At 36.7% G+C, this 23,287-nt stretch overlaps 1 protein-coding gene across 1 annotated transcript; it reads right to left on the bottom strand.

Moving 5' to 3' along the window:
• Positions 1–1,489: 1,489 nt before the first annotated feature.
• Positions 1,490–15,599, bottom strand: tafa5b (TAFA chemokine like family member 5b). Its single transcript, XM_047819878.1, has 4 exons — positions 14,900–15,599; positions 7,314–7,463; positions 2,237–2,364; positions 1,490–2,147 (listed from the first exon to the last, which is right to left on the bottom strand). Exons 1-4 carry the CDS (start codon positions 14,988–14,990, stop codon positions 2,139–2,141), a joined length of 378 nt encoding a protein of 125 aa, XP_047675834.1. The 5' UTR covers positions 14,991–15,599; the 3' UTR covers positions 1,490–2,138.
• Between the last annotated feature and the right edge of the window lie 7,688 nt (positions 15,600–23,287).

Here is a 23,287-nt window from a genome sequence, read left to right as displayed (position 1 = left end):
CTTCTGGTTTCCTCTTAAAACAAAATTTGCACTACAAAAAACATCCGGTTTTAGATTTTTCACAATTATACATACATCACTTTAAATCTCTCCATTCAATTCTAAAAAATCGTGTTTATTCAAAAGCACAGCTGAGACCTGGCCATTTATTATGATGTTCTCTAAAGGGCAGTTGGATTCGGTTAACAGTTTGCATCTCTGCCTGTTCTAATTGATTTCGTTTGTATTTCAGACGGCATTTCCTTATGAATATATATAGTTTAAGGACACGTATATTGGACATGTACCAGTGAAGGTGATTGGTATTGTACTTGTAGTACAATACCAATAATAGTCAAAACATTTTTTGTCATCTTCAAGAATTTTTCTGTGTTGGTTTGAATGACTTCAAAATACACCTGGAAAATCTATTACAACATTCGAGAACATTTCTTCTGACTTGCTAGCAAAAGATGCATGACTAGTTTCAAGACAATTACAGCTTTACTGAACATTTTTGCCAAAACTCCTATTTGTCACTCCACAATAAGTGCTTCTTATCCATGCCTGATTCTGATGACAAGTAATGATATAATAAAGTTAAAGCAAGTTCCCAGGCTAGGTTATTATTGGTGTGTGTTTAGTGCAGCATATCTTAGGAAGGTCAAATTGAGGCGAAGTCATCTGCCAGCTTGCTAAGAAGTGACAAGATTACCATAATAGACTTCAGTTGGATTTCCTCTCCATGCACATTATTACTCATTGTCCTAATCTTCATCCTTAATAGAAACAGGCAGAATGTAAATGAGGTTTTCACAGGAACCGGCCAAGTCTGTTTTTTCCCATTTACCTTGTGGTTGAATGAGTAAGGCTTCTGTCATGTATATTGAAATTTGTGAGGATTCAATATGTCATGTCAGGTTAAGATTATAATGTATGAGATCTTTTGTCTTTTGAGCTCATGCTTCTTTGCAGGTCTCTTAACGCATGGTTTAATATTGGCCTAGTATTAGTTGACCAGATTTAATAATAAGTGAATAGTTATTACTTGTATTTGAAGAGCTTAATTAAATGGTACCTAGACAGATTTTACTTAAGATGTTTGATTGAAAAACAGACGCTGGCACTTCCCCAATCTCCAGTGTATACGGGAATTAATTAATTGAAGCCTATAAAGCATACAAAAACTCACCACTTACATATGATCACTTCAACATGGCCACAGCAGCAGTGTGTCAGTGGTAGGAAGAGCTGTATAATGTATGCAGACTGTTAGTGATGTTAAATGAAGCTTGAAGCCTGGATGACAGCAGCCTCAGCATCTCCACAGACTCTGAACTCAGGGAAAACTAGAGGACAACGGCAAAAGCAGAACCTGATACAAAACTCACAGAGGCACTATCCTGATCCTAATCTATCCTAATATATGAGACTTTTTAGTGCTTTAATCTGATGATAGCTGTCATATGCTTTGGGTGTAAACATAAACAAATTCATTACAAAGGGCATCTACTGTGAGATTTATCTGTATTTTATTCAGTGCTGAAATAATAGGTTGTCAATATAATGCCTTTTAGAGGACGTAGACCTCTACAGAGTTTTTTTATGGTTGTACACATGATCACATTTTAAATAAGCAAGTCTAGAAAATTACAACATAAGAAATATTAAATACATTCTGTGCCTTTGAAAAAAAAAAAATTTAGTAGTCTTTGCCAAAGTTCCTTGTCACATGTCATCAGCAGAGTTGTTGAGTTTTCCAAACGTACCTGATTTATGTTCATTATGCAGTATGAGCACTGACTGATACATCCAATAAAGATGTGATGAGAATAAAAGTTATCCTTATTTCTCTTTGTGCCATCAGGTATATGTGTGTTCAGTGTATGTTTGTGAGTTTTTCTGTTTGCCTAGATGTGTGTATATGTTTATCACTTTTAACTCACATCACCAATATCCTTCCAAGTAGGTGATGGCGTTCCAACAGTTTTTCTTTGGTCTGTAAAATGTTACATTACTGGAGAGAAAAATCCGCAATCTTGCTCGGTCCAGCAGTATTTCTCAGAACTCCATTATCCGCTATGTTGCGGGATCAATCAAGAACCAGGAACAGGCTTATAATCCCCTTATTGATGGGTGGTCTACATCCACAGCTAATGTCATGATACCTAGGAAATGAGAAGAATCTTGTGATATAATATATCTTTACTTGATATTAAGAGAGACAAAGAGCAGTAAAAAGAGGCCAGTAGCTTACTGTGGTAGTTTTCACTTTGCCTCCAGGCTGTACACATCTCCAACCCGATCTGTTCATTAACAAGTCACAGCCTTCGTCATCCAAGCAAGGCATCATCTCACACCACTGTCTGCTCCTCACAATATGAGCTGAAAACAAAAAAACAGTATGCATCACCAAGAATTACTCATTCAGACAGGTGACATATGAACAGAAAAGCTAGTGGCTCTGTTACACTAATATGGTTTATGCCCATTTGTCCCCTCAATGGAAAGGGTCAGTACAATATTATTCTGTCTGATTAACATTTATAACCTTGGAGTAGACCCTTCCAGAATGAAAACACCCCCATCCATAGGCCATGAGTGCTCACTGAAGGATTTGATAAGTACAATGTTCAAAACTTTATGCAAGATGTACTAGATTGTACTAGATTTCTGCAAGATTTTGGACAGTTCTAGATAATAACGTATAGACAAATGGTGTTCATCCATCCAGCGCAGATTTAGAGATCTTTACAATCTATACTGTGGCACACTGAAGGTCTTCTGGTGGCTCCGTGATTAATCAAAACCTTTGAGAAACGTAATGTCAATTTATCTTTCAATTTAATAATAAAATATTTTCTCTTACTCTGTATACAAATCCATACTGATGTAGAAGATAAAACTGATAATACTGGATCATTTTCATATAACAGAGATATAAGTTCTTGAAAAAATCTTATAAGTCCTTCTCAAAATTTGGAACCCATTTGCTCAACAGAAAAGCAATTTTCCCTGAGGTAAGTTTGTTTTATATGTAATCAGCCACAAATGTCTATTTATAATATATGGGGCATCCATATATGTTCATTTGCATATCATGACATATTGTCCCTTAGAGAGGGAAGAATGAAGAAAATGAGGTGTGTGTGTGTGTGTGTGTGTGTGTGTGTGTGTGTGTGTGTGTGTGTGTGTGTGTGTGTGTGTGTGTGTGTGTGTGTGTGTGTGTGTGTGTGTGTGTGTGAGAGAGAGAGAAAGAGAGAGAGAGAGAGAGAGAGACAGAGACAGAGAGAGAGACAGAGAGAGAGAGAGAGAGAGAGAGAGAGAGAGAGAGAGAGAGAGAGAGAGAGAGAGAGAGAGAGATGAATGAAATTAATTTGTTTGAGATTTAAAATAGAGAAATAAAACATTTAAATAACAAAATAACAATTATGATACTGGCAAATGTAGTAAATTGACTCAGATAATAAATTCTTTACACAAAATTAAATAAAGGCAAAAAAGTATGTATTGCATTCAGTATTCTTTTTATGTTTTTTTATAGTTGATAATAAACTGCATCATTATTCATCCATAAATGCAATTAATGTAAGCTGTTTTTATGTGATTAAACCGACACATTTCTTCTTCTTCTTCCTCACACAGTCTTCAATCATTTCAAAGGCTTAGTAAACACTGCCATGAAATAGTAATTGTCCCCCGGGGGTTTCATTTATTTTTTGCATATTTGTTATACTAAATGGTTTTAAACACAGTTTTTAAATGGCCATTTAATATTTTGAAAGAAAATGCTATTGCAGCTGGTTGTTCCAGACTTAGCAGTGGCAAAGCTTCTGAACTGGAGCCAAGTGTTTCACATTGCTGTGGAGGAACAGTGGCCCAATCTTCTTTACAGAATTGCTTTAATTCTGCCACAATGAGAAGCTTTCATGCATGAACTACCTGTTTAAGGTCCTGACTCACCTTCTCAATGCGGTTTAAGCCACTCTAAAACCTTTATTTTCTTCTGTTTGCAACATCTAGAGGTGGTAACACTGGAACTTGTGTGTCCATGAAAATTGCTCACTCCCCTAAAGGATTTTATTTGTTTTTATGAAATAAAGAACAATTGTGTTTGTTCAGACAGATCAGACGGCTAGTCTAATAGCCTCGACCTGTCTCTAATTACAGACCAACTTAACATCTGATGAAATTAGCATGAAGTAAAAAGCATGCCTTTATAATTATAGTATTACGTGATCATGTTACATTATTCAGACACCGTTATCCATTTGAACTTTCTCTGATTATATGCTATTTTCTTTTTCAGTCTCTTTCAAAGATATATTCTAACCCTAGTACATACTGTATAGGTCAGGATGCAAGAACACCATTAGACTAAAAATGTTACAGAGGAATAACTTTAAAAGGAAAATCAAAAATGTCCCACAATCATGTCCCATTTTATTTTCATACAACCAGCAAAATCCACGATCTAGCACACATCCAACTGTGAACTTGTATCCTGTTATTACAGTCTATTAGTTGGGTGCTGATATAAGAATGATTACTTTTTGTGAAATCCAACATATAATGTCAATAATTGTACCTGCAATCATTTCAGGACCAGATTGTATGCAATAAGTATGCAAATACAACCCTATCTGACACTGCTCCAGTACTGACTAATGGAGTGACAACAATCAACAAACACAAACAAACAAGTGCCAAAGAGCATCCTATTACCTCTCAGTGTGCAACGGACTGAGTGCTACTCACAGACTGCTGCACTAATGAGCCATCAGCAGATTCTCTAAGGTGTTGTGTGGAAAGTGCCACTCTTCTTATAGACAACTGAATTATAGCAGGGTGCAACATGTCTTTTTCATCTAAATCCAACCACAAAAACACATAAAACAAATGGAGATACTGGACCTACATCAATGAGCATGTCTAAGATACCGTGTATATTAGGGTTGATGCCAATTGATGTACTCTTAAAATTTCTTACATAGTTTAGAAAAAGACAATGAGAAAAAACACAGAGGACTTTCTTAATTAGCAAAGAGCAGCCGCTCAAGTCAAATAAAATGACACAGACAAAGAAAGGAGTCTGTTTTAGTTTGCTACTCCCCATGAGGCAAATGTGCTTTAATCAAGTATCTAATTAACTGAAGGAGTTTATACATTCCATTTTCACAGCATATCTATTATAAAAAAAAAACATTATACATACTGTTCCATAAAATATAATATAAAGTATATTATAATACTGTATAGTCATCTTAAAATTCAATTTCTTGCAACACTGTGAAGTTTAATACGATCATTTGCACAGTGTATTACACTCAGTATACATTTCACACCTGCGAATACTTTATCTTCGCAGAGATGGGTTTGTCAGACAGCATTATATTTTGTAAATTAAACCAATTTTTTCAGATTAACTACTGTATGTCCTCTTTCTGCTGAAAAAGCTGTAAAAGCAGAGACAACAGCAAAACAGAGACATACTGTAAGAAACTGTAAGAGCATTTGTGTGAGTAGATTAAGGAAAAAAATCTGGATTCAAATTAAATCCTGTGGGTCATGGACAGAGCTTTAGGAATATTTACTAGTGAATAAACATGATACTCTTGTGAATTTGAAGACAATCTCCATCCACATGTTTTAGGAGGTCTAGTCTAATATATTATTGAAACAGTGAATATAACATTTCAGTTTGTACTATAAATTCTATCTAAATATACTAGATACCTAAATAAAAAAAAATAGATAAATATTTTTTAATTAATATATTCATACTTAAATAGTTAGTTTACATTTGAATAGTAAATTATCATATCCAACGGCAAACGTAGTAATAATCAACAATATACTTCTTATTCTTTAAACCTAAGTGTTAGGACTCAGCCCAGACTTTGGCCATGTGCGTTTTGTTTATGTTCCTCGTCACGTGTTTGTCCCGCCTTTGTCTGCTCCTCCCGTTTCCACACACATGTTTCCCATTGTCATTGTCATTATCATTGTCTGTCTATTTAACTGTGCCACATTGCCTTGTGCAGCGCGAAATCTACTGTTGTCTTGTCCTGTCTTTATTCCGTGTCATGTTTCGTGTCTTTTGTTATTAAACCCCGTTTATTTGGCTATCCTACATTTGGGTCCGTTTTATCCCGTGTTCGTGACACTAAGCAACATAAACAATGTATCTTCAAACTACCAATAAGCTATTAAAGATGTACCACATACAGTATATTATTATTGACCTTAATATTTCTTCTTTATTTTGATCTATGCCTGTAAATTTTATTGTTATCTTCAATAAAAGAGAAAAAAAACACTTACTTGTCATGCTGGGCTTACCCTTGAGGCAAATAAAATCAACACCATGTTTCAAAGTAGCTAAAGTGACTATAAATGAAATGTATTATTAATTTACTTGTATTACACACTGTATCTACGAAACCAAAAGATAATATAAGTTGGCCTTTGGCAGTATTGTCTTTGTTGACCAACAGTCTAATCATCATCTTTTTAACTATGCTTTGGTGAATACTGAGCGCCTTTGGCATTGCTATCATACTCTCTTCATGTGTGCCTGGAAAAGTTCACTTTCCAACAGTAAGGATTGTTTACATGGTGCCAAGAAATCTCTTGGCTGAACATGTCAGAAAGGCCTGGCACACTGACAACAGAGGTATATTTTATTCCTTTGACTTCAAGGATGGGAAAGAGTCAAAGGACACAAATAAACAGTATACATTGTTCAGTCACTCTGAAGAGCTACCATTTAATCCAGTGTAGAGATCACAAGGCCAGCAATCTGGCTGCAAGCTACGGTGTTTGTCTGACAATAGTATCTATTCATCCCGTTTCACCCTGCACTGAAATCAATTTCATCATCCTGTCATGTTGTGAGACAGAGAAATAGGCAGATGAATGAAAATGCATCGTGCGGTTAATATGAGATTATCTTTATGAAATGTGATCTGTGAGAGAATAATTAAGCATGAAAAGAATTTTTCTTTCTTTTCTTAATTTCTCTAAATGTAATATCTAAAAGACATACCACAAGTACCACAAGTCCTTCAGATCACAATCTAAACTTTATCCTCTCAAGATCCTGATTTCCCAAGCATCCAGCACCTTTAATGATGTCTTGCACAGGTGGCCCCATTTCAAAAAGAGATAGTGATGAAACTCATAGCAATAGTCATAATCCTATGAGTAATGCTTCATACAGCCTTTTGGTGAGCAGACAGTATAATCTCTAGGATCAGACGCCACTCTGGTTTGCTCCACTGGGTTCCCATACAGCGGCACCAATGCTTGGATAAATGCCGCCTGGCTCTTACCATCTACGCATGCCGGGCTGGCTCTGGTTGTCCCGGCAATCTGGCCTTTCCTGCAGGCACACCTGGCTGTCTGCCGTGCGATGGTCCTCCTTGGCTGGCTGCTGTCTCGGTCTAGTGTGACAATTTCACATGTGCCTGCTGCCAGCTGACCTGAATTAAAAAGACAAAAGGCATGGAAAAATGACATCCTTTGTTCAGTGTGGTGTCCCATTGTATTTAGATGTTTATAAATGGCCCTGTTAGGAATAGCTTAGGTTAGAAATTGTCCTGTTTGCTAGACTTGATGAAGATATATATGATGATTTGATAGAGATGAAGGTTTTGCATGTTATTTGCAGTCCGTAATTTTAAAATCCATGCCTTTCAGCTCTTTCAGGGCAGAATGTAATAGGTTATAATATTAGGACATATGAATTTATAGTCCTAGACACTGCATATGTACGCTTCTGGCAATATTCCAATGAAGAATAACAATCAAAAGCAATCACTGAATAAATAGTCTAAACCAACGATAGATGACAGTTAAATCCTTTGCTAATCCAATCCATTTATCCATTTTTTTGAAGATATATACAGTACACTATATATATATATATATATATATAAATCACAACCAGCTTGTTCCAAACAATGACAAGCTGTTTCATTACCTGACAGGTTCTTATGTTTCTGCAATAGTCCTGTTGACATCTGTACAATAATAAATTATGTGGCTAGTGTAAATATCCTTATCGTGTTCTAACAAATTCCCAAAGGAATTCTCACACAAGCTATTGAGATAGAAGATTTTTTAGATGTGGACAAATATATTGGTAACTCCAACTTAAGTGCATGAGTTTAAAAGCTTGTTAATTTCTAAAATACATTCAGCCCCTTCAGGTAAAATACTTTACCACCCTATTCTCTGACTCAATGACTCAGCAGAATGCCAAAAATCCCTTATTAAACCCCATATTTCAAGCTACAGTTAAAGTAGAAGTAGCAGAAGAAATATTGCTAAGCTTCTCAAAGATACCATAAAAAACTGAAGCAGGTCCTCCAGACAACCCTTTTTGCAAGCCGATCATCATAAAATCTGAAAGTACTTTCACGCCAATCTATTTCTCCCATCTGAGTTGCTTGAGCGCTTTAGTGATTACTGGAACATGTTCAACAGAGATTTGATTCTCTTTTTTTCACTTACCACCTCCCCCTCTCCGTCACCCACACGTTTCATCTCTTCTTCCCAAATAGTTTTCAAATTTATTGTACTGTTCTCTTTAAATTATCGAGTGTCCTTGAAATTACTAGCGTTACACTACAGTGCTTCGGTGTCTACTGGATTACAATTATTAATATGTTAATTGTTTTTTATATCTGATAAAAATGTTTCAACTAAACTGACTGTCAGAAAGTCTTCATTCAGGAAATCCCCAAACCAGCAGCTTCAGTCTGGCTTGTTGTCATCTACTGTACTTGCAAATTAAGTAAAAGTTAACATCACAAATCATTGGAAATATTGCATCCATTTCCTAAATATAGGACACAATTAAAGATTAAACATTTGCATACTGGTTTTAATGATGAAAATGTGGAGAGAACCTATGAGGCCTTTGAAAAAAATTCATGGAACAAAACATCGATCCATTTATTTTCTCTACTGTGTATTCTACACAGGGTCTCAGGGAGCATGGAGGACATTAAATAGGACACAACTACACACATGCTACAAGCAAATTAGAGATGTCAAATCAGCTTACAGTGCATGTCTTTGGACTGGAGCAGGAAACCAGTGTAACCAGGAGAAACCAGCAAAGCATGGCACTTTACCTGAGGTAACTAACGCTGTATTGCATGTTGTAATAACCAGCAATATTGGCAAAGCTAAAAACTACATTTATGTTTACGGCATTTGGTAGTCACTCTTATCCAGAGCAATATACAAAAGTGCTTTTAAGTCTCTATAAATGAAATCACCACTGGTTCAGTAGGTTACATACCATCAGAGTAAACCTCTTTTTGGAGAACTTTAAAAAGAAATACATAAAACAAACAGGTATAATAAGAGCTAGTTGAAGAGTTTTAGGAAGATGAAGGTCTTTACTTGTCATTTGAAGACAGTCGGTGACTCGGCTGTTCGGACATCTAGAGGAAGTTCATTACACCACCTCGGTGCAGAACAGAAAAGAGTCTTGTTGTATACTTACCTCTTACCCTGAGAGATGGTGGGACCAGTGGAGCAGTGCTGTAGGTCTGAGGGTGTGAGGTGCAGTGTGAGGAATGTTGATGGCTTTGAGGTAAGAGGGATTTGTGCTTTGAATCTGATGTGTTCAGCTACAGGAGCCAGTGGAGGAGAGAAGCAGGGTTGTGATGTGGAGAACTTAGACAGGTTAAAAGCAAGCCATGCAGATGCATTCTGGATCATTCGCAGAAGACAAATCGTCTTCATATGTACAGTAGACCTGACAGAGAGAGCTGCAGTAGTCCAGTCTAAAAATGACAAGAGACTGAACAAGTACCTGTGTGGAGAAAAATGGCAAAATCCTTCTGATGTTGTAGAGAAGAAAACTACATGAGCATGTCACATTAAAAAACATGTGTGGAAAAGGACAGCTTATTGTCCGTTGATTACCACAAGGTTGCAAATTGTGGCCGAAGGAGAGATCATATCGTTGTGTATATCGCAAGATCCTGACCTGAGGATGAATCACCTATAATGACCAGCAGTTCAGATTTACTGGGATTTAGTTTCAGATGATTAGCCATCATCCAAGATGATATATCTACCAGAAATGCTGTGGTATCTGAGGGGGGGAAGGAAAAGATTGAGAGGTTGAGAGTCATCAACATAGCAGTGGTAAGAGAACCCATGTGAGGATATAACTTTTCCAGAGTGGGTCTAGCATGAGAAAAGGAGTGGACCATGTACTGATCCCTGGGGGACATCAGTGGAGAGTCTGCGTGGAGCAGATGCCGTTCTCCTCCATGTTACCTTATGAATGACCTTCTATGTGGGAGGCAAACAATTCCCATGCTGATCCAGGATTTCTAAGACTCCTGAGGATGAACAACAGAGTCTTAATTTCTAAGAAGAAGGATAACACATTTTTACTAGATTCCAGTGTTTATAATTGGTTGGAATTATATTTCAGCATTTGCCTGTATTTCTGTAGATAATAGTTTTCTGCATTTGGATGATTTTTGGGTGTATATGGCTTTATAGATGATGAGGCTATTGTGTTGTTGTGAAGTGCAGTATATAGTTTGATATAGACAATCAGTCTTTAAGGGTTTTTTGTGAAAATCGTCCAGTGCTTCAAACATAACATTAGCAAAACAAGTGAAATCTATTTTCTCTTTATTTCTGAGATTATCATAGACGGTAAAATTTTCAGCCATATAATGAAAATAATTCAGTAATCTCAGACCAAAATAGGCCCTAATGACAGAGGCCTAAAGGGTGCTGGAGTGCATGGAGCCATTCATGGAGCTTCATCAACATGCTGCCAGTGAAGCATGGTCCTGTGGTGAATCAATTCAGACTTCAAGCACTCCTCCTTTAATACCTTGTGCATTCATTCGGCTCAAGCCTGGCCTGCGTTACAGGACAAACACAACAGCTCCCTCGTTTTCGTTCTCCGGGGTCCACTACTCTGTTTACTCTATCCCTTCTTCCCAGTAGGGGAGTATAACTTACACAAACAACCATCAGAATGATTTGCAAGAAACTTTTCTTTTTCTTGTCTGTCCTCTAGTTTTGGTTTGACACGTGTGCAAGAAACTTTTATAGAATAACACTTAGGCTTGCTAAGTAGCCCAATTCAAGATGGATTATAAGTAATCTCTGTCTGTGTGAATGGTCTTTGTGACAGTAAAGTGTCTGCTGTGTCTGAGATCTCACAGAGTTCTTTTTCCTGAATCTCTTGCATACTTCAATGCATACCTCAGTCTGGTGTTTTAGGGATGAAAGAGCTGCCAACCACGCATCTCAGAGCGGGAGAGTGTGCTGCTTCTCCTGATCTGAAATTCAAAAGCCATCCTTTACACTCTGTCAGAAAAGTGATGGAGTGAAAAGTGAATCTACCATCAGGAGACCAGGAATGGACACTGAAGAATGCACCACTAGGTTATCCGCATTCCGCTGCAATTACAATTCATGTAGTCATACTACACGATGGATTAAATCTGGGTATATATGTTATTTGTAACATCCATATAAAATCCTTTTGAATCAACCACCAACCATGTTATATTTGTTCTGAACAAATAAATAATAAATCCTTGTGTTTTCAATCAACTAAGTCTTTGAAATAATTAAATAAGCACCTAAAATTTCCTAATGTCATCTGTCGTAGCCTTAAAATGAGGAAGAAAGCAGTGCAAAATAGTATCTCTTAATTCCCAATCCTTTCTGCATCTTTTCTTTTTTTCTCTGGGGATTGGTGAGACAAGTTGGTGATGGAAATGAAGATGCCAGCTGCTCATTGGAGCATGCAACATTCATTAGCCAGTCACTGGCACCAGTGCCAAACCAGTTGGGCCAAGCCTCTATGTTTTTGCCAGGTCTTCTGCTCTGTGCAATCAGTCTTACAGCATGGTAGAAACTTTAATAAAAATAAAAAAAAAATTAAAACTTATGTTACTCATGTAATATGTCAAGTGTCTGTTTTTAATTATTTTAAGAATACTAGATGTGATAAACTGTTGACCTTGTTTTCACAATGGTGATATAAATAAATAATACAAAATAAAATAATAATAATATATACAGTATATAGGGTTAGCGTTAGGTAACATATATATATATATATATATATATATATATATATATATATATATATATATATATATATATATATATATATATCCCTAACCGTATGTGTGTGGGTGTGTGTGTGTGTGTGTGTATATATATATATATATATATATATATATATATATATATATATATATATATATATATATATATATATATATATATAGCGGTTTTCAATTGGCTCCTTCATTTATGATATATTAGAGGTTTTTACTGCAAGTTGTCTCTCTACATGGTGACATCAGTGACAATGTTGTTATTTCAAGAATTGTCTAATGCCAATTTTTATCCTTTATACAGGATATATATCCTTTATAGATATTCTATATATCACATAATACTTTACAGACCTGACTCCGCCAGCATTAAATCTGAACTGTTAAAAATAAAAATATATCCTTCTTAAAGACATTAGCTCAAGAAGCCAGCTGTTCAATAATCCTTGTACTGGCTGTTTAGAAGTCTGTAGTTATTTACTGAGTGAATAAGCTCTGTCATTTTAACAAAAAATGTTAACTACAAATTCAGGCTCAGGTTGACGTGGTAGAAGGCAATTTTATCAATGCCAAAAACATCATTTACAATGCTCACTCACAGCTGCCAGGGTTTCAAAGTTGTAAACGTGTATTTATTGAGAGTGGTTGTATGGTTGTAATCTTGTATCTATTTAATAGCTTACTACATACCTGAATATCCATGTTAAAGTTTTTAGGTAATCTGGGGGTCTTTTTGGTATTTTAACATATTAAATATTTGGGAATCCCACTATCAAAATTGAGGTATGACACATTGTATGCCATGGAGAGGATGGATTTCCTCATCATGTCTTCTGAGGTAATTTTTCATTGTTCTTTCTTGCTTTCCCAGCTAGGGAATTACGTATATCCAGATTCATGTAAAGCCAATGTGGGACAGTGTCTATTGTTAGAATTGTGATACAAATACATTTGAATTTAAATGAAATGTTTAGAATTTTATAGTGACAACTGTTTACATCTCCTGGTTACCGTTAGAACAGGTGGTTATATGTAATTGAATAACGCTACAGTATTAATTCCAGTTTTCCTTGCTAGTAAATATTTACATTCTATTCCTACAGCACAGAAATACTACATACTGTATCCAGGATTTAAGCACATTTTATAAAACATTGCCTCAAATATGTGTTAAACATATTTAAGAAGGGACATCATTTTCATTTAAATCTATCTTTATTTGATGTATTAAAATGTGATAGTTGGAGTCATGGACCACACAAATAAACATAGAAAGCATACCATTCTCTTATTAAAAATGATTCTCAAAATCCCTGAACTGAGATCAACTTTTGAAAACTAAGAGACAATGTATGACGATACATGTATGGTTTATACTTAACATACCAACCAAATGTGGAAACTCTGGCCCATGATTAAAGGGATATTTTTTACTTCTGAACTCATTTAGCCAAGTACACAGACAGCAGTTGTGTGTATAAAAATGACCCAAAATATACCTATATATTTACTATCCAAAATAAATTATTGGGTAAATTAAAACATTTCACTTGCCAACATGACTTCCTAAATATATAAGGGATTTGAAAAATGTGAGCTAAACTACAAGCTTGGCAAACGAGCCTAGTTTCACCACCCAGCATCACTTAGTGTGAGCAAAATGAGAGGTGCCTTAGTAAATGCCAAATATTACTATGCTGAATTCATTGTTTGCCTTTTCTGATTTTATTTTTTTTTTTTCATCATTTTCTACCGCTTTATCCGAACTTCTCGGGTCACGGGGAGCCTGTGCCTATCTCAGGCGTCATCGGGCATCAAGGCAGGATACACCCTGGACGGAGTGCCAACCCATCGCAGGGCACACACACTCTCATTCACTCACGCATTCACACACTACGGACAATTTTCCAGAGATGCCAATTAACCTACCATGCATGTCTTTGGACTGGGGGAGGAAACCGGAGTACCCGGAGGAAACCCCCGAGGCACGGGGAGAACATGCAAACTCCACACACACGAGGCGGAGGCGGGAATCGAACCCCGACCCTGGAGGTGTGAGGCGAACGTGCTACCCACTAAGCCACCGTGCCCCCCTTTTTTTTTCTGATTTTATAAAACTTAAAAATATGCATTACCTAAGTTATATTTAAGAACTGACCTGTTACTGTTGTAACCATATTTACATTTGGTGGTTTCACATACAGCACAAACCTCTATATCCACTTACACCTTCCAAACAAAATAAGTGTCAGTGGTTATTTGATGGCCTGAGCACCAGTATCACCAATACTGCTTTCTAATTAAATCCTCATCTGTTATAATAAAGGGTCAACTCAGGGTCGACTGTGTGTGTCATTTAGTGTTCATGAGGGCTGGATGAACTAAATATATGTTAGAAGCCACTGGATGCTCATCCAGGAGACCTGTGATAATATTAATGCATATAATAAAAGACAATATTCCAAGCCACGGACATGGCAGACATCAAGGTCTGGTTACTTTAATACAACAAACACACATTTTATGCAGTGTTCTTCAATGGCCTATGAACTATATTTTATTAATAGAACATACATTATCCTTTAAATTTAAGTAGGCTACATTGAATAACGAGGAAATGTGCAATATTGCAGTTTATTACAGAATCTTTCCACATAAGACGTTTAAGACAGATGAGAACCAAATGTTTATTATTGATCACGTTTATTATTGCAGTGATTATATTGCAGTGTAAAAGTAGAATTAGATGAAAGTGTGTAGTTTATAAATCAGTTGCGTGTGCCAGTGGAATTTACCTTCACGCAGAGCGCGCGCCTGGAAGAGGAGGATAAGGAGAAGGGCCGAAGCCGCGGCCGCGAGCGCGCAAACCGCCCGCACGAGCTGCATGTCCGCTCTGTCTGATCACCGGAAACGCGTTACAGCCGAAATTCCATATCGTCTCAGTGCGACATCTTCGCAATGCACGAAGTAAAAGGGAAAAGGGGATTAAAATCCCTTACGTGTAGGAGAAAAAAAATGAATGCCACCGTCGCAACCTCTGCTCACGAAGGACCGAAGCTTCATGCAGCGAAACGCTCACAGAAAAAAGTTCAGGCGCCGCAACGAACAAACCTCAATGCTAGGAATAATTACAAAAGACAAGTGACTTAAATCGTCTTTAGTAGCCCAGACATCGGTATCAGTTTCTCTGTAAACTCTCAATACGGTCCACGGTTTAAAAAAAAGAACACGGTATCACCAAGTGAGAACAAAAACAGCTCCTTTAGATGCTTTCTGTCTCTTCAGCAACTCCGCAAATTGCTCACGAGCGCATTGCCCGTCCTTACCTTCTCAAGTGAAGAAACAAGTCTTCTTCATCTTTTTAAGGAAAGAGCATACTTCATATATATCCGATATTGTATTGCAGAGCTTTCTAGGGTATTACTGTAATGAGCTTGTTCCTGGAGAGACTCCCACTGTCCTGTGCGTCATGTTGCTCACACGGTTTAGGGAGCAGCTCTGCTTGAAAACTCGGCTGGTTTGGACTTATACTCTTAGGCGACGTCACTACAGGTTTAAAACGTCACTCCAAGGGCGATGCCGAATTCAAGATTTACATTTACAACATCCAGAGACATGGACATTTATCTTAGCCAGACTTACATTTATTATTATTATTTTTTAAATATTTCGAGCAATTGAGGGTTAAGGGCCTTTCTCAGGGGCCCTGAAGTGGCAACTTGGTGGACGTGGGATTCGAACCAATGGTCTACCAATCCGTAGTTGTCGCTATTTGTCCTTTATTACCATAAGAATTGAGCTATTGTATAGATTATCAGGCTATTGGCAGATTCTTAATAAAACTCCCTGCAAGTGGGACTTATGCATTTGTAATTCCATTTTTTCAGAATTTTCATACACTTTTCTGATCTAAATTGAAACAGCAAGTTTAAATTTGAATATCTCTCTCTCTCTCTCTCTCTCTCTCTCTCTCTCTCTCTCTCTCTCTCTCTCTCTCTGAGGCTATGACATGTTTTATATATTTTTATAATTAAAATAAGCGATTTAGTCATTGAGTCTATTAACGATGTAAAGTAGAATGTTATAACCACTTGACTATTCAATTTACTCAGATGTGCAGTAACTGAGGGAAAGGAGGAAAACCTAAAGTAAGATGTAATGTGGCCATGTTTTGTTTCGAAGTTGTTGTATCTTTACACTCATGTGTATTCGTGACATTTAGCTAAAAGTGATACTTAATTCATCTTTGTTTAATAAGGTAAGGTTAGTTGGCAGCATGACAATTATTAGCTACTTCAATGCATGTTAATAAGTAAATAACACGAAAACACAAAATTACAGAGAAAGGATCGGCCAAATAATTAACCAAATACCTGTGGTAAAGTCTAATGCAGTACAAAAAAACAAAAACACTACAGTGCTAACAATACACATGTGCTCTCTCTTTCTCTCTCTCTCTCTCTCTCTCTCTCTCTCTCTCTCTCTCTCTCTCTCTCTCTCTCTCTCCCCCTCTCTCTTTCTGCTGCTGCTTTAAGGCTTTAAAAAAAATCACAAAACTGATTGGGAATTTTCAAAGAGAAAGTGCAGATAGCAGGATTCTGAAACAGATATGTTACATGTGGCTTTCGTGGCACAGCTCACTTAAAGCTGTGAAAAAAATAAGGCACCCCTTCAGATAATCCAGAAGCTAATGAAACAACAAATCAGAAATGGACTTAACTGAACTTATTTCCAAAACTGGGACTGAGAAACAGATTTACAAATGTGGCTGCCTTTTTCTAAACATTTTTTGTGCTCATTCATAACCTGAATGGTTTCATTAACTGAAAACTGTATGTATGTAAGATGTACCGAAAATATATCATATGGAGACATAACCATGTCTTAACGTATTGCAGTTGACTTTTGTGTATCGTTATAACCTTCATAACATTTGGAAGGAGATGCTATTCTTTTCTAGAATGTCTTTGTAAACGATTTAAGCTGAATCCTAATATTCCTGTCTCCTTTTGACTCCTAACACTGTACACATGACTTACTGTATTGATGTTTGTAAATACACCATTTACAAATTTTAGTAGTTTGTGCAAGGAAGTATTCATTTTCAGGAACTAGGGTTATAGATTATCACACAACCTGTAGGATGGGTGAGTGGGTGGACAATGTACATAAACTACAGGAAATGCAACAAAAAGGAAGCATGTTAGCACATCCTCATTTGTGTTATATAATCAGTTTTAAACGCAAATAGCAATCTCTAAATTTGCCGTAAATATGATTATTTGGCAGAGGGATTTAGGTCCAACCAGATAAGTAAAAATCACTAAAGAAGCTGTGCTGTGTATTACTGTGTAAAGTAGATGTTTTGGATGGTGGGGTTTATGATGCATATTTGAAGAATGAAATTGGAGTTGCAAAGATTCTGTTCATGAAGGGTTTTGTTCTAATCTAAAGGCAAAAATGATAAAAACAAGATCTAATATATACTGTCTGTGTTTATGGACAATTATAGACAAAGCTTAGAAGAACAGTATGTTCCAGCTTCTATAAATCTTCTTATCATACAAGATTTAGTTTTACTCCTGAGTCTGCAAAAATAAATCAATAGCAAAGAAAGCAGGATTTAGTCAGGAATCAACATCTAACAAAGCCAATCTTCAGATGTATAAATAAAAATGAAATTTTGTACTGCTTCAGGGAATCCTTCCCCTGTGCCAGTTAAAAAGCTTTTGTAAGCTCTCACTTTTTGACAAATCATTCATTCATTCGTTCATTCATTCTCTACCGCTTATCCGAACTTCTCGGGTCACAGGGAGCCTGTGCCTACCTCAGGTGTCATCGGGCATCAAGGCAGGATACACCCTGGATGCAGAGATGCCAATCAAAGAGTACCCGGAGGAAACCCTCGAGGCACGGGGAGAACATGCAAACTCCACACACACAAGGCGGAGGCGGGAATCGAACCCCCGACCCTGGAAGTGTGAGGCGAACGTGCTAATCACTAAGCCACCGTGCCCCACCTTTTTGACAATGACTTTCTTAATGATTGTTTTCAATAATGATGTTAAATTCAACATTTGTGTTTAGCACTTGAACTTTATAAATGCCTGCAGAATAACAGGTATAGGCTCAGTTTCACTCAGTTGGGCAGATAAGACAAACTCAGTGCCTAAAGAGCCGCTATGGTGAACTTTGTGTTTACTCAATCTAATACAGTACATTCAGTTTATGAAGGCCTTGTTTATTATTTAACGAGCTGAATAAGAAATATTAAATAAGGTTGAATGTTATACTCTGGAGACATCCTGCTGATTATATAATACTGGGTGCACACAAGTAATTATTGTTACAGCACACATTTTTACTTGTTTTAGTCAGAAACAGTTCAAATTATTTTGGATAAATTCATCTTTATTTCTTGTATCACTTATATCACTCAGTAACATCATGCAAATCACCTTTTTATTCATTCATTCATTCATTTTCTACCGCTTATCCAAACTTCTCGGGTCACGGGGAGCCTGTGCCTATATCAGGCGTCATCGGGCATCGAGGCAGGATACACCCTGGACAGAGTGCCAACCCATTACAGGGCACACACACTCTCTCATTCACTCACACACTACGAACAATTTTCCAGAGATGCCAATCAACCTACCATGCATATCTTTGGACCAGGGGAGGAAACCAGAGTACCCGGAGGAAACCCCCGAGGCACGGGGAGAACATGCAAACTCCACACACACAAGGTCGAGGAATCAAACCCCCAACCCTGGAGGTTTGAGGCAAACGTGCTTACCACACACACACACACACACACACACACACACACACACACACACACACACACACACACACACACACACACACACACACACACACACACACCCAAAATCACCTTTTTAGATTTTAGAAAATGTTTTCAAGCCAACTTAGGATATATGGTCATGTAATTTATATAGAAATGTCCAATTTAATTTTTGTAAGATGTAAATTATTTTTAAAAAGTTTTGGTATACTTCTAAACTCTCCATAATTTTTATATAGCTTAGAGGTGGATATGGGTTAGATACAGGGAAAAAATTGAAAAAGCAAAATCACTAGGACAGTTAGGGTTATGGTTAGGTGGGTAAATCCATTGGCAAGTTGACTCTTATTTAAATAATTGACAATTATTTATAATATGAATCTCATGTCTGTCAATAAAATTTAGCATGACAATTCATTCATTCATCTTCAATTACTTCACTAACTATTCTAGCCGTGAGCATGTCCTGAAAAAACACTGCAGGACACCATGCACACACGTTCACACAGAAAATTTCCAATTCCTATCAGATTTGCTGGACAAAAGAGGAATCCAGAAAACTCGGAGAACACAGTGAAACACAGACATGTGAAATGTAGGGAGTAGAAAGAGTTCAGTCTGGAACCAGAGTTTCTGAAGCTGTGATGCAGCAACACTTACATTTATGATGACCAAAAAGTTTCACTATTTTACAATAAAGGGAGTAAAATTCAGAACTTACCTTAAACATCTTAAATGAAATGAAACAGTGGCAGCTTCATATGGAGAATGTCTAAGACCTGAAACATGTATGAATAAAAGAGTATAGTGCATACTGAGCATCATTTTAATATCTTGGTATCCTAGATGAGCTAATAGGAATTAATTCGTGTGTCATTTCTATTATCATTAACAATTTTATTCAAATTAAGAGTCAGAATAAAAGCCTGCTGGGATTTTCTTTTGTTCCGGTTGTGTTGCTTGTTGAACAGATGGCTCTTACAGCACATAGTCAGTAGTTTTGCCCTCCCAAATTCCCTTGATGGATTCCAACCGTCAACGTGTGAAAAAAGTAGGTTGAAGACATAATTAATTACTAATAAAGAAGTTACTGTTGTGTCACTGGGGTGCATGCTCAAGTGTACCATTCGTTTTTAATAAGAGTGACTAACTTCCAGCACTTGGAAGATAGTGACTGATGGTAACTAGTGGCTTGTCCAGCTATGCAAAGAAATTTGTCCTGAAATTGAACTTAGAGTGACATGGTGCAGGGGTTACCAATGAGAGTTAAGACAAGAGAGTGCATGTGATCCATTGCAAAGAGCACTCACTGCTTCTCCTTCATCTTGTATGATATGTCTGATATATATATATACACAACAGTGACTTTTATATACAAACGCACTCTCTCTCTCTCCATGATGTTTCATTTTAGTGGCTGGAAAAGTGATTTGAAATACTGGATGTGCCACCCACTGATAACCGTTATTTCTATGGCAACCAGAAGTAGAAACGCCTACTGGCAAGTTCATAGTACAGCAACTGGCAAAGTGATAAAATCACTGTATGTGTGAAGCTTGCATCCGATCACAGACATATGGGCCATCAATTTTTGAACCTTAATCAAATACAACTAATTCATCCCACACATAGTTTAAACAGATCAGATGCAACCTCTCTCTGACCCCATTCTTAGTCTGTAATTAGTCTTTGCCCATTTGTTAGTCTCTTTATGTTTCTCTTCATCACCTCCCAGAATAAGAGAAAGAACTGGGTTCATTTTCCCAATAAAGGACAAAGATTGAATTCTCATCAAAGGAGAAAGAATCTCCTGTAACCGATATAAAGCAAACAGGGATGTGAAATATATTAATATTCTTTTTATATGTATCACTTTAATATTTATGAGATTTGTGTATTTATAGTTGTGTGTCATCTATATACACAATCTGAGAATCTGAGAGTTAAACTGCATTTCACACATAATTCCATCGGCTTGCTAATTATTAACCACCACCACCCCCTTTTTTTTTTTTTACAATTAACTGCTTTATATTTGAACCTTTTAAACAATATTTGTCTCATATTGAGATTTAAATAAAAAATTAAATCAAATAAAAATTGTATTTGTCATATACATAAAACATACATAGTATTACGTCGTGAAATGTGTTTTATGACTGATCTATATTGAAGTTAGTATAAGTACAGAAAAAGATAGTTAAATGGGTACAAAGAAAATATACATATAAAAAGTGATACATTAAAGTTATAAAGATAATAAATAAAAATGACAAAATCTAAAGTAGAAATAACTATCAACAGAGCTCACAAAATAATATAGGTTTTAGGTTTTGCAGCTGTTCTTTCTCTTGACTGTACCGAGCACAATACACAAACACACACACACACACACACACACACACACACACACACACACACACACACACACACACACACACACACACACATGCACAATCAGCTGTGTGGACTGCACTGACCTGCACCAAATACACACACTTCCAATATACATCCAAGTCTACAGCACCACCATATCAAACTGTTTACATGATGTTTTTACACACTGTTTCTGCTCTTTACGCATTCTGTCTTTCACATTTCAGTCAATTGCTGTTTTGTACTCATTACAATACCTCATGTAACTGCTGCTGTAATACTAATGTGTGCATTACAGCATTACTGCACATGAGATACAGGACATTCAGTATGTACATTGTTGAGAACTGGTTTATTGTGTATTGTCTTGTATTTTTTGTTTGCACTGTTTTTTGTCCTGCACTGTCTTCTTGTCTTGTGTCTCACACGGTGTACACCAGGTTGCACAGATACACTTTATGTGTCTAGGACTAACTTACTTAAGTCCTTAGCTCTGTCTTTGTTCTATGTAGCTCCATGGTCCTGGAGTAACGTTGTCTCATTTCACTGTGTACTGCAACAGCTACAGTATATATGGATATAACTCCGTGCAGCTGCACAACTTGTTTTCAACCTGCTTAAGTTCTCACACACCACCATGCTGCTGCCCTCCTCCACTGGCTTTTGGTAGCTGCACACATCCAATTCAAAACACTGATGCTGGCCTACAAAGCCAAAAATGGACCAGCTCCCTCTTACCTCAAAGCCCTCATAACTCCTTGCACCGCACATCAAACCCTCAGAGCTACCAGCACTGCTCCACTGGTCCCACCAAATTAAAAAAAAAACTTTGAACAGTGTTTTAGACTCATGTTATCTTAAGTATGCAACCTAGTGAACCAGAGTTAATGTATCCAATGATAGACTTAAGCACTTTTGTATGTTGCTCTGGATTAGGAAGTCTGTCAAATGCTATAAATGTAAATGTAAATATATATGGATGAAATGACAATAAAAGCTTCTTGACTCTCTCTCTTGACTATGAAAAAGGAAACTGACAATGCAACCAACAAATACAATGTCAATACAAACTAACACTATCTCTCTCTGCTTCATACTTTCTTAAGTATTAAAATAAAAGCTTTGATCATTTCCTTGTTGAGTGGAATTAGCAATGTGTTGGTGCAAGGAAATGTCATGGGAATGCATGGTGACCTTCATATAGGATTACAGAACAATTGATAATGACTAATATATGGTATTATATAATGTAACTCTGAGTTCAAGACTAATTGCTAAATATTGATTATGAGAATAAGATGAATGATTAGGAATAATGAGTCCTTCCAAAGTGGTTCCATTATTACACAAAAACTATCCATGTGTCCATCCAAGACTATAGTTCAGTTTGATTTCCATAGAACTTAACAATAGCCATATCTACTTTTGTAGATATACAGTAGGTCTCTAATGAACAATGAGTCAATCAAGTCAAGCATGAAGAATAAACCTGGATGGAATCAAGCTCAAAACAGAGCCTATCTATTCTGGGTAACACAGAACAGTTGGATTATAAATTATTACAGTATATAGAAAATGTTATATATGATATATATATATACCCTGAATTGAAAGGCACTGTGCAATATCCCACCTCAGGTGTGCAAACTACAGATCTCAGATTCCAGGGCAACCAAGCTGACACTCTAGTCTATTTTTTCCACCCATTTCCTTTAAATGTCCTTCACTGCTCAGGGTCCTAGTCAGAATGTGGCACCCTAGTGTATACACTAATCACAGTTCCGATCTGTTGTCATAATGCAATTTCTTGCATATGCATTTTATGCAAGATTATATTGATGCTTTACTGTATTTGTTCATTTGTTTGATTGTTTAACAATTTATCCATCCCTGGAGTGCAAAATGGAAGAACGGTGGAGGCAAAATGTAGAAAGAAAAGCAAAGAAAATAGGCAAGTTCTCTTTGCGACATGTTCACTACAGTGACATTTTTATCATAC

This window comes from Tachysurus fulvidraco, chromosome 10 (assembly GCF_022655615.1).
Source record: "Tachysurus fulvidraco isolate hzauxx_2018 chromosome 10, HZAU_PFXX_2.0, whole genome shotgun sequence".
NCBI lineage: Eukaryota > Metazoa > Chordata > Actinopteri > Siluriformes > Bagridae > Tachysurus > Tachysurus fulvidraco.
The sequence above is the reverse complement of the archived record's forward strand: the minus strand, read 5'-3'. Positions and strand labels throughout refer to the sequence as shown.